The 17,600-nt window shown below is 30.2% G+C and overlaps 1 protein-coding gene across 3 annotated transcripts; it reads left to right on the top strand.

Annotated features, from left to right (window-relative positions):
• The first annotated feature begins 4,782 nt into the window (after window positions 1-4,782).
• On the top strand, window positions 4,783-16,026 carry LOC100782583 (probable acyl-activating enzyme 16, chloroplastic). Of its 3 annotated transcripts, none has more exons than XM_041006960.1 (18): window positions 4,783-5,092; window positions 5,424-5,615; window positions 6,597-6,711; window positions 7,372-7,459; window positions 8,772-8,983; window positions 9,459-9,577; window positions 10,210-10,359; window positions 10,455-10,522; window positions 10,636-10,741; window positions 11,671-11,829; window positions 11,932-11,985; window positions 12,069-12,149; window positions 12,612-12,749; window positions 13,232-13,391; window positions 14,569-14,630; window positions 14,745-14,890; window positions 15,625-15,682; window positions 15,769-16,026. In XM_041006960.1, the coding sequence occupies exons 1-18, from the start codon at window positions 4,949-4,951 to the stop codon at window positions 15,859-15,861; spliced, it is 2,145 nt and encodes a 714-aa protein (XP_040862894.1). In that variant the 5' UTR covers window positions 4,783-4,948; the 3' UTR covers window positions 15,862-16,026. The 3 variants fall into 3 exon arrangements, with proteins under 3 accessions (XP_040862894.1, XP_003537522.1, XP_014619771.1); XM_003537474.5 differs by having other exon boundaries at window positions 4,784-5,092; window positions 14,551-14,630; XM_014764285.2 differs by lacking the exon at window positions 4,783-5,092 and having other exon boundaries at window positions 5,434-5,615; window positions 7,367-7,459; window positions 14,551-14,630.
• The last annotated feature ends 1,574 nt before the right edge of the window (window positions 16,027-17,600 follow it).

Here is a 17,600-nt window from a genome sequence, read left to right on the forward strand (position 1 = left end):
AATATGGAATTAATTCTTAATTTTATACTTACTCAAATATTTTTTTTCTCTCTAACAAGGGATTTTGTGAGAATCAAACTCAGATCTTATGTGTATTTGTTAAATTAATTTAGTTAAAATTAATTTTTTAACATAAAATTAAACATATTGTTCGGAGTAAAATTGAAACTGGAATTTCTTAACACTTAAATAAAATTTCGAGTTTGAGTTTTGTAAATATAAAAAATATAATTAAAAGAAAAAATTTCATTAAAAATGACTATCTAAGTTTTCAAAGAATATCAATCATCAACAAAATCAACAAATATTTCACACCAATATTATTGTAAAAATGTATTTAAATATTTATTTAAAATCATATTAACTAATATTTGAATATAATTCTAGATAATTCAATCTAAATATTAATTCAAATACATGCTCTTTGTTTGTCTCTCTGTCGCATTACTTATCATATCCAACACTACTCTCTTCTCTCTATTTATAAAATTTGTTATAAAAATAACATTATTGAATTTGATATATGCAAATTAATTAGAAATCACATTATAGATATCAGTTTTAAATTAAATTATAAAAATTAACAATTTTAATTTTATATATATATATATATATATATATATATATATCAATTTATGATTAATTAATATAATAAAAATCCGTACATCATTGAATTTCAATTAAATTTATATTCTATTTTTTCTTTCTATATAAAAACAATATATTTGATGAGTCACCAAACATAAACAGCCAAACACAACTACGCAACCCTTTAGAGACATACATATTCTAATATAAGATAAGTGAGTGAGATTATAAGTTAGACAGATATTCAAATAACATTTCAACAGTTCAAAATATCTCCATCAAAATAAGATATTTCAATTAAACTTTAATGGTCCATTTGAATGGAGAGGAAAAAATACGGATAACTATGCATTTTTTATTGTTTAGTTGAGGAGAAAGAGGAAAGAAAAAGAAGAAAAATTTAACTTTGCATGGATAAATTTTTCAGAAAAAAAAGAATGAGTAACTTCGTATGGTATATTCAAATCATAATATATAAACAGTAAAAACTAATATTTTAATTAAAATTAGAACTCATAAGAAATAAAATAGATTTATGAATAGAATAAAATATGCCTATTTATAAACAAAAGTATTTGGTTACTGAAAAAAAATTAATATACTTTTAATGTTAAATTATAATCAACTAGAACACAAATAAAATATTGAATTAAACTATTTTTTATGTCAAACTAATAATTATAAATAATCATCAACTCTCCAAAAAAAAAAAAGTTCAATTTATTATGAGACATAGAATGCATTACAAATGCATCTTAGGCTCATTTTTCTCTCAATTTAATTTTTTTTCTTTCTTTTTTCTTTCCTTCAATCCAAATGGAGGGTAAAACAAATGATTCCTCTCAACTAAATTTTCTGTCTCTGAGTTGGCAGAATCCAAAAGCTGCTTCTCTCATTTGACAGGTTCTTGGAGGGCAAATCACCAAACATAAACAGCCAAACACAACTGCACAACCCTTGGATTGATTTAGACATATATTTCAATAATATTTAGCAGCTCAAAAATCATTCTAATAAAATCAGTTATATCAAACTTTAAAACATACTATCATTTCAAAAATCATTCCATTAAAATCAGTTTTTTAAATCAAACTTTAGAGTAAATAAACCCCCTCTCACATCTCTTGTTAATTAGTTTAACATTGATAACTTGTAAGAAAACATGATTATTTCATGAGACTCCTAGATGAATTATCAACTTAATCATTACATCATGTTACTTAACAATTAAAATAACAAAGATAAAAAAAATCAACAATAAAAAAGTCTCAATGAAAATGGTCTAATTCGATAACAACATAATAATTGCACTAAATACTTCAATTGTATACTTTAGTTAATTGATTAACATATATTAGTCAAATTAATTAATTAATTAGTTAGTATAATATCTTATCTTAGTCAATTAATTAATATATTAGTCAAATCATCTTAATAATGTGATTATGTATTTTAATAAATTAAACGAATCAACTATATTTCGGGGGGAACTAATGAATTTATGCAGTGTTGCTATAGGGTATCCTATGTGACAAAACCTTTCTATATTTATATAATTGATATTGATTTATAAAATTATGGTTATTTTAATTTTGTGTAAAATATAGAATAAAATAAAAACAATAAAATAATTATCTTTTTTATAAAATTATAAATAAAATTTTTTTAAAATATCAGAAATTAAAATACATAATCCTATAATTTTGAAGACTAATTTAAATATTTCTTCTTATACAACTGCATTTTTTTTTTCAAAAAAATAATGTTTTTATATTAAATTTATTTACTACAAATTTAATTTAGAACACAAAATATCACCTAAACATAAGAACTAAGAAGTCTCCACGTATGCATAAAAAAAAAAAAAGTCTCTACGTAAGTAAGGTAACTTGATTTTTTTTCTTTCTCAAAAAGACAAAAACATGGTTTTACACGTATCCATCTTATGAATAAGATGTAACGTGTGGCTTATAGTTTTCATTATAATCACTATAACTTTGTAAGGCGTGGTTCAACATGGACTATTCATGATTCCATGAAATATGAACCATGGCTGTAGAGAAATTATGTTTATGAATAAAAAAATACTAATTATACTGATATTAAATCATTTAGATCATTTCAGTAAAAAAAAACCATTTATATCATGGTTTTGAATAATTATTAATAAATAATCAAATTTAGATTATATATTAAATTACTAATATTTTTTTAAATACGTTTAGTTTAGTGAATTAAAATTAAGATATTAAATCATAAACATTTACATGATCATGATATTAAAATCATGCATTTTTTTAGATATTACTATAATTTGAAGAAAAAATATTTCTAGTCTTTATTCTTTTGATCAAACATAGTTAAGATTCCTATAAGAAAGAATTAAAGGATAAAATAATTAAAATTCAAGTTTTAAGTTCACCAAAAAAAAATTTGTCATTAGCTTTTATAAAAAAAAAAAAAAGCCAAAAAGTTCTCTATCTAGGCAAAAAGTCTATTATACTGGCAAAAAGGCTTATTATATAGTAATCTCATTTAAAGTAAAATTTACTGCAAGTTCCACTCATCGTCGAGTGAAAGATGATTTCTAATTTGGTCTTTAACTTTATAAAATATACTTAACTTAGAAAAAATAATGAAATCTTAGAAATGAAAGACTAAATTATGTTTTTATAGTTCTTATATTTTTTTATAATAATAATTGACGCAATAAAATCAACATATTCTAATTTGATTTTCTGGATGAAATCCATTATTAGCATGTCATTTGAATATAATCGGGATACTAAAATACATGTTTATTTCACAAGTTTTTTTTTGACAGATTTATTTCACATAGTTGAAGTATTGTATCTTGACTTAAACAAAAAACTTCTAATTACTTCCCCCTTCAAACAATTTATTTTTGTGTGATATAGCTCATCGACATCACCTTGATCAACAAGAAAAAAAAAGATTTAAGTAGTTAAGTACAATGATACTTTTTTTTTATGGTATAAATGGATATAACGCATGAATCATTATAAGGCATAATTTTTCTTGAACATATGCAAACTTTGTTTCAAGAACGAACGAATCCCATAAAATGCAAAAAAAAAAAAAAAAAAAAAAACTTGATTATAAAATGAGATTTATTAAAATAAATCTAAGTAGAACACCTATTTCTAAGGTAAAAAAATTGATTCATGCAGTATTCCTTGGAAAAAGGTAATAAGCAGATTGAGTTAATATTTTTCTTTTAAAAGGGTTTGTAGGGCAAACAAATGCATGAAATATGATGCTTAACATATACTTTAAATTCTCAAAAAGCTAGAAGCTTCAATGCAGTGAAGATTTAAATAATTGCGTCAGTATAAACAAAGGTATAACGTGCTTCTTGTCCCGTTTAAACTTCATGTATATTCTTCTTTCACAAATATATCTCCATAAAAAATAAAAACATCAAATTAAGCCAATATTGAGTCAGATTCACATAACAATTTCCTGTAGCCTTTGTCTGAAGCAAGTTGCAGCCCATGAAGGCAATAAATCCAGCTTTCCAAATTCCCAAAGATCAAATCACCAACTAATCCGCCAAAGCCACAATTTGGTGATTAAGCTGTGAATGAGGATAATAAGTTCCAAGTTGTTAATAGTTTTAATACCTGTTAAGACATTACTAAATGATTTTAGTTCAAACCCTTAATTTTATCTTTGAAATAAATCTCTCTTCTAAATGTATTTAAAGTTGAAACATTACAAGTAATATTTCCTAAATAACCTCCCAAATATTAAAAAAACCTTTTAAATTGGTTCCTAAAAATTAATAAAAATATATCAACTAAAGAAATAAATTCATAAAATTTAATACTTGAAGACTATATTACTTATATAATTTTATTATTTTAAAAAATCATTTAGGAGAAAATAACATTTCGAGGAACAAATTGGTGGATTGTTCTAAAAAATATGATAAGATGCATTGAAAATTATGGAAAAAAATATAGTGTTACATTGTTAGTAATTTTTATATTTTTATTTCCTTTATTGTAAAACTTGTTTGGGGCGTGGTTTTCTTTCATGTATTGTAATATTGTAATTAAAGAAGGAAAACATTAGTTGTGATAGTTGATTTAAAATAAGATGCTTTTAATACATTATTAAAACTCAGATATCAATTAATAATCTTTATTTTGGCATTTTGCGGGTTGTTGGCATGAGCAGCAAGCAAGGCAACAAACACAGTCAAACTCCTCGTTGAGTTGACGAGTAAGACTAACAACAAACTAAACGACGACTCTCATACCATACATGTAACGTGCTTCATCTTCATCTTCATCTTCATCTTCATCCTCTTCTTCTTCTTCTTCTGCCAATTTCGATGTCGGCAATTCCTATCAGTTCCAGCTATGCTTCCACCTTCTCTTATTCTGCTGCTCATGCTCTTCCTTTCTTCTTTGCTCGCAACAACTACTCCACCAGGATCAATCTTCATCCACCTGTCTTTTGCCAACTTCAATCCGAGGTAATTATTGCATTCGCTCTTTGCTCTTGCTCTTTACTTATTTATTCTTTTAATTTTAGTGTCAGGGCAAATATTTTGGGGGAAAATATTTTAAGTTCAAAGTCAATGAAATTTGGTTTTCAAGTATTAACTCTGCAGTTTTTAAATTTGTATTCGCTTGATATTTGAGGTCCAAAGTCAATGAAATTTGACATTTAAACTATGTTATGATTGGCTAATACCATTCTTGTCTATGATAACCATGCCTGCACTGTTCGTACTCGTGTGTGTCTAGAGGATGTTGGATTTCAATGTTTATGTTGTTATTTTTACCACAAACTTTTGCATGTAGACAGAGAAACCGCTGACAAGAAGGTGTTCCCCCTTTCTAGAAAGTTCATTACTCTCTGGTAATGGTGGTGTGGCCTCAAACGAGTGGAAAGCTGTTCCTGATATTTGGAGATCTTCTGCTGAGAAGTATGGTGATAAAATAGCATTAGTAGATCCGTATCATGATCCTCCTTCAACTATGACATATAAACAGGTTTTTTTTTTTTTTATACCTCTTTTTTGCCATGACTTGTGAGAAGACCAATAAAAGCCCTAGTTAGAAGAGTTGGTCGAATGAGGGATAGCTCAATAATTAAGGTAGAGGAAAACTCTTAAGTGCAAACTGAAAACTATTAAAAGGATTCAGATCTAAATGGCCTTTGAAGAATCAGTTTTTTACAGAACACACTGATGTGGTTTGATCCATGTAACCAACCCACCTACTGGGAAAATGCTTTGATTGTTGTTAGTGTTGTATATCTCTAGTTTTATTAATCTTTGTCTCCACTTACTGAAACTGTAATGTTCTGGTCATAAGTTCTAATATGTGACTTAATCCCATTTAGTTCATGTTTTAGAAAGATTTTTTTATGTCTGGCTGTCTGGTCTGAGTTGATGGTATGGTGAATGACTATATCACTGTTGTTGGAATTGGGTATGATTATCATTTCCTATAATGTTTGAAGGATCATTGAGTTTGATCAATGACCTTTGTCTGGGATTTTATTTTTTTACTTTAAGAACTATGGGTGAGTTCTATGGATGATGAGACATGTCTACCCAAATATTAATATGCAGAATGGATATGTGAAATAGGATACAAATGAGCACAATAACATATGCCGGAGATCAATTGAAACTGTTTTAAGACTTCACACTCTTGCACCATCAAGTAACTTCTTACACAATATGATTGTTTATTTTGAATCTTTGATTGTTGAATAATATGTTATCATGTTGATGCTAAATGCTGCACAATAATAAATACGTGTTTTAAAATAGTATTGTATTTTAATCTAAAGATCTATTGATGGAATGCAAATCAATTTCAAATTATTATAAACTTTTATGAGCTTGACATATAAAATGAATGTTCTTTGTTCCAACGTTGAATTACATGAGAAACTTATCGAAAGGCATGTCATTTAGTCGCATGCTATTCTGATTCTCTATATCTTTCTAATCAAAATTTCAGTTGGAGGATGCAATATTGGACTTTGCTGAAGGATTGAGAGTTATTGGAGTAAGACCCAATGAGAAGCTTGCGCTTTTTGCTGATAATTCATGTCGCTGGCTTGTAGCAGATCAAGGTGTGTAGAACTCTATTATTTATTACATTTTTCACCTAAGTGATCAGAATTTATTTTCTTTATCTTCTCACTGTATTGTGTTTAGGAAAATGCTAGCTGCACAAGTTGTATGTGCACAAGCTTTTCAAAACAAACAACAATTAAAATATACATTTTAACTTTTTTATAGCACAACAATATACTTAAACAAAAAAATATTTACAGTTATGTTTTGTAAGAAGTACCACCCTTGTTTAAAAATTACTTGTTTTAGGAAAGTTACTTTTGTTTATTATTTTGGGTAACTAGCATTGCTGTTTAAGTCTATAAAAATGGTGATGAGGAGGTTGCAATGTTGCTTCTGATGCAGTTAGCCTACTTATGGAGTTATTATTACCTAATTTATTTATTTTTTGTTTTTGTATCTATTCTTTTGAAGAAAATGTTTAGGAACATACTTATGTAATGAAATTAGACTTCTCTTCATCTTACTGCAAAGGTGAACATTCTATCTTTCTTGTGTTTACTGAATGAAAAATGTATTTTTATTTCTCACATCTGGAACTATGCTAAGCTCAGTAGCAGATTTACAGTATTCAAAAGCTTGTTAGTTGTGTAGTACCCATAACCCTACTATAGTTGTTTTTTCTTAATCATATCCATGCTATGTTTTTAGTTTAGGTATGATGGCATGTGGGGCAATCAATGTGGTAAGGGGTTCGAGGTCATCAATTGAAGAACTGCTGCAAATATACAACCACTCTGAAAGGTTTAATAAAAACTTCCATTCTAACAGATTGTATCTATTGTATATTTGGCCACTTCATAACACCTTCTACCTCTACCTTAATTTGAAATGTGATTTTTCAGTTTGATTATTGCTTCCTTTGATATATGAAATGTGGACCAATTTTAGACAATTATGAGACTTTTGTCTCCCCCCTTCCCCTGAAGCAATTATCACTACTTACAATGCCTAAGATGGTCATATTTCTCTCCCAAGTATTTGTGTTTTTAAAATTAATGCATACTCAATCAATCCACCTGTTGGCTGAGCATATCTAATTTAATTTATACTGAGCACTGTAGATACCTTCCAGCTTTCGTGGGCAATATCTATTGTCCATTTTGATTTGTAGTTAGATATTTATGTGCACTGAAAACTTGAAATTTGGGACGAGTCACCTTCATCATGACAAAGTACTTAGAACTGATGAGAAATGCATCTATATTTGCTTGAGCTCTGTTATGGTTTGTATTAGAATTTGGATTTGGGCCTAACTCAATCCTACAAAACTGGCTTGTAAGGTGAGGATTGCTCTCCCTTTATATACTCTATCTCGGCACTATCTTTAGCCAATGTTGGACTTCAACATGCCCCCTTTTGCTCGCGGCTACCCGCCACAACTAAGTTGGGCTAGGGGTGAACACAATTAAGGTGACTTTCCAATAGTTTGTAACAGTGACTAAATAAAGGTTTGATTTTTCTCATGTTGTGTGGTTGAAACTCTCACTATTTTGATCCCATCTTTTCTTAAATTAAAGTTTGTAGTTATAGTCCACCACCCCACCTTGTTCCTCTTAAACTCAACATCATGTTGTATGTATATAAATTAATTTATCTTTTTTTAATACAGAAACACACACACATACATGTATGTATGTAAATATGTATTTCACTTGCTTTTAAAATTTTTTTGCAAGAAATGTTACTAAAACTTATATAAAAAAAAATATCAGGAGATAATGTGAATTGGTTTAGATAGTAAAACGTCTAGTCTACAAATGCTAGGATTTGATTTCTGCCTTTACCAGAGTGGTAGAGTTTATAAAAGAAAGACCAGTCACTTGTGTGTTAAAAGATTTAATCAATAATTGAATTGCATTTAAAACATCAATAATAATAGTATTTCACAGTTGCAGAGTTGCAGTAGAGGTTGAGTTTGTTGAATACAGCAAGAATGTATATACATGTACATGTTCTTCAATTATGGTGAATTTTCACATTTTTAAATGCCAGTCTTTATAGATTATTCAATGAGATTTGCAAACTGGTGCTAACTGGTGCTATTGTTATTCAGTGTTGCACTAGCTGTGGACAATCCTGAAATGCTTAATCGGATTGCAAAACTGTTTTATTTGAAGGCTTCAATGAGATTTATTATTCTGCTGTGGGGAGAAAAATCAGGCCTGGTCAGTGAAGGAGACAAGGAGGTGCCTGTCTTTACTTTCACAGAAGTCATACATTTGGGACAAGAGAGTCGCAGAGTATTGTTTGATTCTCTTGATACTAGTATGCCACCTGGATCTTTCTTTACAATTTTGGATTAAATATTTTTATCATTCAACTATGTTATCTTTTGTTCATAGAGAAAGTATCAGAATATATATTACAGACACAGGAGACATTTAAGTGAAAAGATAGAGAAGTACCGCTAGTGGGTGGATAAGAAATTGAAATCCTCCATAACAGATAAGATTAAATATAGTAAAAATTTAAAATCAAAAAGAAAAATTGGAGACAGGTTGGCAGGGAACTAAATAATGTTGCAAGGCTTTCCAATCCCTATGCACATCTAAGATAGTAATGACCACAGAGAAGCCAAAAACGTAACTCCTTCCCAATAGAGTTATAATAATATTGTTCTTATTTTATAATAAGAAATTATTTGTTTATTTATTTTGCAATGGAAACGACATATTGAGCATTCTATTTATCATCAAAAGGAGCAGTAGTCCGGTTCTGTACAACTTGTCTGTAATTGCAGGGAAGCACTATATGTATGAAGCAATCAAATCTGATGACATTGCTACTCTTGTATACACAAGTGGAACTACTGGAAATCCGAAAGGTGTTATGCTAACCCATCAGAATCTTTTGCATCAGGTTTGATTGCAAACCTTTTATGTTTATTGTGGCAATGATTTTTTCAGACAGGTTGTGGTCATTTTTGTTAAGAGTATAGCAAACTATGTTGAGGTTATGAATTAATAAAGCAACGAATCTAAATCAATTGTTATTGATTGTCGATTATTCCATTTCTAGATGGATTGATTGGAGCCTGACTGATTAACAGAATATTTTTGTAATATTCCTCTAATCCTCTGTATATTGTATAAGTTGATGTATAGGCTGGGGGTAATTACAGCTATTGTACTTCAACCTACAGTCATTGCATAGTCTCCTTCTCTCTCTCTCTCTCTCATAGCTTCATTACTTAATTCACATATTTCCTTTTTTATGTATAATGAAATTTTATTTGAGGAAAAGAGAAGAATACAACTAGAAGAGGATAAAACATCCTCCTAATATTTGTTATAACATTTGCATGGGCAAAGAGAGAGATCACATTGGAAAAGTGGGCCTTCTGCTCCCAGTCACCATTTATTTGAACCTGTCTAGTTTTATTTTCTTTAGTTTGTGAAGCTTTCTAGGTTTTAAATTGGTTTCAGTTAAAGATAATTCTTGGCTTTTAACATATCATTGATGTTGTATATCATGTGTTAATGAATTTCTAGATAAAAAACTTAGGGGATATTGTACCTGCTGAAGTTGGGGATAGATTTCTAAGCATGCTGCCTTCCTGGCATGCATATGAAAGAGCTTGTGAGTATTTCATTTTCTCGTGCGGTGTTGAACAAGTATACACAACTGTGAGAAACTTGAAGGTATTATTACTTTAATAATCTGTTTGATTATGGTTTGTCATAAAAGACGACACATTGCCTCATGCATTAATATCCTATATTTTCTTTCATTATAGGAGGATTTGGGACATTATCAACCACATTACTTGATTTCTGTTCCTTTAGTTTATGAAACTTTATATAGGTAAATCCTTTTCCAGGAAGAGGAGTGTTAGGAACACGCTCTTTCAAACACACTCTCACTAATTGTATTTCATGTCAACTGTGAATTGCATTTATTATTCTTGATTCCTGTAGTGGGATCCAGAAGCAGATATCTACAAGCTCCCTTGTTAGAAAGCTTGTTGCACTCACATTCATAAGGGTCAGCTTAAGGTACATGGAGTGTAAGCGTATTTATGAGGTATGGTCATCTGCTCTTTCTGTAGGTCTCTTAAGTGTTAGAAACATTCCCAAAATCATCATTCTGTCTTAAAACCTGTTTTCTATGCTTTGGTAAAGGCTTATTTCATCCAATTTTGTTCTTAAAAAAATAAGAGAAAAAATAGGGGCTGTAAAAGAAATTGGACTCGATGACATTTTGTTGATCTGATGTGATACCATTGTGTCACAACAAATTGGGTCTGTTTGGTAAGATGGGTCATACTCCAAAGGGATAGACCCAATCTGTCAATTGCAGAATCCTATCTTACTATCAAATATTCAAATTTAGAGTAAAACCATGAATCTGTCCTTGAGAAATTTAGGGCGGGTTACCTTAGTCCCCTAATAATACCAAAATCCCTCATTGGTCCCTAAAAAGGATCCATATGACCCACATTTTGTGATTCTAGGTACTAGAATTCTTAGAATCTTAGAATGTGAGTTCAGGCCTAACTTAACCCCAAAAGTTAGTTCAAGGAGTGAGGGTTGCCTCTCACTTATATGTTCTATCTTAGCTTTATCCTTATACTCTGATACCATCTTAGAATGTGAGTTTAGGCCTAACTCAACCCCAAAAGCTAGCTCAAGAGGTGAGAGTTGTCTCTCACTTATATATTCTATCTTGGCTTTATCTTTAGCCAATGTGAGACTTGGGTTTTTCCCAATAAGAATGGAATTTTTATGTTCTTAAGGACTGATATGTACCGTCAGATTTCTCAAGGACAAATTTAGGGGTTTACTCTCAAATTTATTTCTGATCACAGTCACACCTCATCTCAGGTTCACTCTTGATAATTATTCCATCATTAGCACTTTCCAAATTAGATTAAACAAGTAGATCTGTAAATGGACGTAGTTCTAATTCTACCCAAACATGTTGCTTTTAATAAATTTTTAATATGTTTGTAGGGTAAATGTCTAACAAAGGATCAGAAGCCACCGTCCTACCTCCATTCAATTTTGGACTGGTTATGGGCAAGAGTTGTTGCCACAATATTATTTCCAGTTCATTTACTGGCGAAGATACTGGTCTACCATAAAATTCATTCAGCTATTGGAATTTCAAAGGTCTTGTATTCTGAAATATGATCTATAATAAAATGTTTTTCTTTTTTTTTTGGTGAAAAAATGTTTTGCTCATGATAAGCTAAACCCTCTGGCACTCTGCAGGCTGGAGTAAGTGGCGGTGGTAGCTTATCTTCTCATGTGGATAGATTTTTTGAGGTCTGATACTTCACACATGCAATTCTTGGGCAGGAATTTTCTTTTTGACATTCTACTGACATTTTTTTAAAATCAATATACAGGCTATTGGTGTGAATGTGCAGAATGGATATGGTTTAACTGAAACTTCACCAGTTATTGCTGCTCGACGGCTTAGTTATAACGTAAGCAGTAGATTATCAACTGCATTAATATTATGCTGAGCTGAGTATTTTAACATATCAACTGCAGTAAATTATTTGAACTCCTACTGTTTTCTCTCCCTCTACCTTAGTTTATCTGCTTCTCCCCCCACCCCCCCTTCTTAAAAAGTAAAATAGTAAATTGAGAATAACAATTATTTGAGCTTGTTAAGAAAACAAAGGGCTAAATGAGAGTTCTACTTAATCAGCATTTCTTTTGTTTATAATTATTTTTAAAGTTCATATTTATTTGCAAAAGATACCCATTCTACTTAATCTGTTAATAGCAAGCACACTGTAAACCTTTTGGTTTTTGTCAAAAGTTTCTATCTAGACCAGATATTCATAATAATTACAAAATTTGCATTCTTTTAATTAGTTTGTATTTTGTGTCTGCAAAGAGTAGTGCTTATATCTGAATGTTATAGATGCAATCTTTTGAAGGTTATTGGGTCTGTTGGCCATCCAATTAAGCATACAGAATTCAAAGTCGTAGATTCTGAGACTGATGAAGTTCTTCCACCTGGTTCAAAGGGAATATTAAAAGTCAGGGGCCCACAATTGATGAAGGGATACTATAAGGTAATATTCTTTATAAAATTCAAACTTGTTGTGTCTTGTATTGACATGTGTGTGTACATCTGAGAGAGAGAGGGAGAGAGAGCATGTTGATGAAAATATAACAATTTGTTGGACATGTGAAAGATATAAAAATATGCGTATCATTAATATATTTCAGGCTTTCTAGTTTCTACTCCTTATATACTGGAGTTGTAGGCATGTAGATTTAATGATTTATTTGTTTATAATCTGTCAAACTTAAAGATCAAAGCAAGGACTTATAAAAAGGTTCACTATTTTGTGGTCTGTAAGTATTCTTCAGATGAAGAATTTTGTTTTGACATGAAATACATTTCCCATGATATACCAGTAACTTGTGTAATGGTTATAGCAGTCAAGAAGTGTCGCTTACTTAAAAGTTCGCAATCACTTTCACATAATGTGATCTTGTTGGCATATGCTGGATCAAATTGTGTCAGTTACATGTCTTATTCTTGTATCAGAATCCTTCAGCTACAAATCAGGTCTTAGATAGGGATGGCTGGCTGAATACTGGGGATATTGGTTGGATTGTTCCCCACCATTCAACTGGGCGGAGTCGTAATTCCAGCGGAGTAATTGTTGTGGATGGCCGTGCTAAGGACACTATTGTGCTTTCTACAGGTAGAACAGAAGTTTGTGTATGTTGATCTTTGGATCCTATAAATAAATGTTTCCTCCTTTCCCGTGTGTTTGCTTGTGTTATGTGTGCTTTCTATTATTGTTATGATTCTATCCATTATTGGATGTGAATAATAGACACTGTTACTCTGTTAGTTTTAGTAAAGGTAAACTTGGCATTTGTAACTGAACAGATTCAAGGTGCACTTATCAGTCCATTTGTGCTTTTGTTTTCTTGTGTTTTTTTATTTAAAATAGTATTCATCCTTGAGGGCCAAGGGTTTATACAATTTTAAATTTTGTTCAAGTCTGCTTGGATTATAAAAAATAGTTTATGATGTGAAGAGAAAATTGAAGAGTAACCACCAATCAGTTTTCAAAATTTACAGCCACTAACATTTTTTAGAATAAACATGTTTATTTTTTTTAATATTTATTTTAGGTTACTGCACAAGGTGTATCTAAGAAGATATTATTTAGTGATATTGACACATTGTAATGGCTACTTTCATCAAATTTCTCTACCTACTTAATGTATTTTTCGAATTAAATGTCTTTATATCGACAAAATTATTATTTTATCTTTTCTCTCTTTTTATGTGAATATTTGTGTTCAAAACAAAGTTAGACTTGACCAAATTATCAGTTAATAATTTTGGTTTCATACAAGATATCTGTTATATATTATGTATTTATGTGTGCATGAACTATTTTAAGTATACTTAGATGAAGCTCTACATGAGTTTTTTTATCCGTTTGGTCTAAAAGTTTGAACTTCAAAACAACCAAGGAATTGATAATCATGTCAGGTTTAAGATATTTCAGCTAATCAATATTCTTTTATTGACAAAAAGTTAATAAATAATTTTGGTAACTTTGTTTGTGATTTTCTCTATTGTATTATTGGCTATGTCTAAACCTTTAAATTAAGGTTGGGTCCCAGGTGGGAAATGAGCCACTTGTTAACTTTTATGATTTTGATTTTTTTGCAATTAACTAATGGCTTTCTTAGTTGCCATATGTTTACTGTGAGGCTTTAAGGATTATTTTCCTTTCTTTGACCCTTAACTGCAACTTTGATTTTTACTCTGCAAAAAATGTCTGTTGATCATCAAGTTTTCCCTCTTATGTAAGTACTAATCACATGTTTCAATAAGAGAAGGTGAAAATGTTGAACCAGGAGAACTTGAAGAAGCTGCCATGAGGAGTAGCCTCATACATCAAATTGTTGTTATTGGCCAGGTGAATTTAAATCTTTATGTCTTTAAACTTTTATGGCTCAAGATCTACATATGAACTACTCACGTATTACAAAATGCAATAATTTTACTTCTTCGGTGCTACTTTAACAAATAGGATAAGCGACGTCTGGGGGCTGTAATTGTTCCTAACAAAGAAGAAGTCTTAAAGGCGGCAAGGGAATCGTCAATTATAGATTCGAACAGTTCAGATGCCAGTCAAGAAAAAGTGACCAGCCTAATATATAAAGAATTGAGGACATGGTAAGATCGTGTCTCACTTCTGCTTGTTATAATGAATACCAGTGAAATTTTATGCCTTTTTATACATATTGCAATGGCATGTTATTGTTTATGTGTTTACAGAGAAGGGCATTTTTTTTACTGGTTGAGGTTTATGACAATGGAAGATAAATTATTTTGTTTCACCGATAGTTAAGTTGTTTTTAGAAAGTTGCATGTGCCTTGCAAAAGAAGGATGAGGACAAAAGTATACTTCATTTGTTATGGTTGATGAAAGAGAAGGAAATTACATCTAAGATTTTGGGTAATGGTTTCCCTTGTCAAGTGAGGAACGCAACAACATTCAAACCCCTTTCCACAGGGTGCAATCAGCTATATGAATCAAATAATATCAATATGCTGAATCTTAAATCGTGTTCATACACAATGTGAATTCCTTTACCATGGCCTGTGACAATAGATGAGGAACAAATGAGCATAATTTATGCTGCTGTATAAAAATTGATGCAGCCTTTTGTTTGTAATTGTTTACCAAGGATGGCAATGTTTCAGCTATATATCATAGACTTCCCATAACTAGATTCCTTAAGAAGCTAAAACGGTGTGCATAGTTCTGTTCTTTTAGAACCAAAAAAAAGGGAAAGAAATAAAAGTAATTGGCTTTAACTAACTAGTTTTTCTTCTTAAACTCCTGTTTTTTTGTCCCTGAAAGTCTTGTTTTGATTCCCCCTCTCTTTTTCCTGTCTGTCATGCAGGACTTCAGAATCTCCGTTTCAAATTGGGCCAGTCCTTCTCGTAAATGACCCCTTCACGGTTAGATTAAACTTCAAACTCCAAAGTTGTATCTATATATTATTTAAATAACTGAATTAACATATTGATCTTTATTACAATGACAGATTGATAATGGGCTAATGACACCCACTATGAAAATTCGAAGGGATAAAGTTGTGGCTCAATACGGGGACCAAATAGAGAATCTATACAAGTAAACTCAGCAGTTAGTGCTTAATGCTAATGATATGGGTTTTACCGTATATTTGACAGTAGGAAAATCCATATTCCTTTTCCATCTGGTGACAATTCTTTTGCTTCTAACAGAATGTAAAATATGGTTTCTTTCATTAAAAGTTAATATGCCAATTCTTTTGTTATTATATATTCTCACAACTCACAAGAATGGAAAATGCTATTCACTTGCATTTAATGTGTTAAACTGGCGTCAACTTGAATAGCGGTATGCATCCCTTCCAACACTCCCAATTTCAATTTTCTCAATGTTACAAAAGTTCATTACGTTTTAGACTACAGCATATGTGCGTATGAAAGGACTAGGGTAAGAAGTGAGAACTCAGGTACTGCAGCATAAGTTTTATTTTTTGTAATTTAATTTAATTTTATTATTAATTATTTTAATATTTCTAATGAAGTGGCAACACTCCATTAGCTTAGCTTTGTTTCTCCTAAACTCCTGTCCTCATCGGCAGTGTTGTCTGTTTTTTCTTGTCGGATCTCGACTACTTGCGAGTTCTTCTTCCTTCGTCTATAGCTGCTTCGCCTCGTTTTCTAACAATTCTAAGGTCTTCCTTCACTTTTTATTCGTTTTTCTTTGGCGAAAAATGGATAAAAAAAATAAGCAAACAAAAGGGGAAAAAGAGACAGAAGTTTTAAGCGAGAAAAAAAATGAAGAATGTGACATATGTCTCTTCATTACTAAAATATAAACCTTTCCATCTATTCAACAATTTAGCTCTTACCACATCAAAAATTTCTCCAAGGTGTCTTATTTTAGTTGAATTCCACAATAGTCATCTATTCAAACAATCCCACTCTTGCCATATCAAAAAATTCTCCAAGGTGCCCTGTTTTAGTTGAATTCCACACTAGTATTATGATATTCAATCTTTCTCATACTCAATTACCTACTTGTGTGTATTCATGTGGTTACCTACTATTCAATTACTCTTCAACCTTTCTTCATCCTTCATCTTTCACATTGATTATTCTTTGATTTTGTGTTTTAGGAAATAAAAAAATTACTTATGAAAGAAATTATTGGAGAGTTAATTTAATATAATTCTTTGCATGTGAGATTTCCTTTAATTTAAATTTAAATAGTAACACAAGCTTCGATCAGAGCACATGTAAATATCCAATTTTGGTCTTTACAATGTGTTTGGTAGAGAGGAGAAAATAAAAGTAAAAATATGTAGGTGAGAAAAGAAAAGAATATAAAATAGAAAAAAATGGTAGTTTGATTTATGAGAAATAGAGTGAAAATAAAATTGTGAAATATTTAGTTTAAAAGAAACAAATTAAATTATTATTAAAAATATCATTCTACCTTGCACCTATTTTTTAATTTTTTGCTTATATAATATTTTTTTTTACACATGACGATTATGTATACTTGCATAATCTGTTGTGTCTTACAATCAGCGGGTTACCTTGGTAAAACATGAATAAAGCTTTTCATTTCCACACCTTTCTTCACTTATGAGAGTGTAAATGCGTACACATGAGATCCACCTTTAATATATATATATATATATATATATATATATATATATATATATATATATATATATATATATATATATATATATATATATCTTCTCTTTTTTCCTGCTACTAAACAGTGGAAGTTATCTCACCATTTCTGTTCGCTTCCTCACATTTCTTTGCTATTTTAGCACTATAAATCAAAACATTAATGACGTGATCAGGACTT

Source organism: Glycine max, chromosome 11, assembly GCF_000004515.6.
Source record: "Glycine max cultivar Williams 82 chromosome 11, Glycine_max_v4.0, whole genome shotgun sequence".
In the NCBI taxonomy this organism is placed as follows: domain Eukaryota; kingdom Viridiplantae; phylum Streptophyta; class Magnoliopsida; order Fabales; family Fabaceae; genus Glycine; species Glycine max.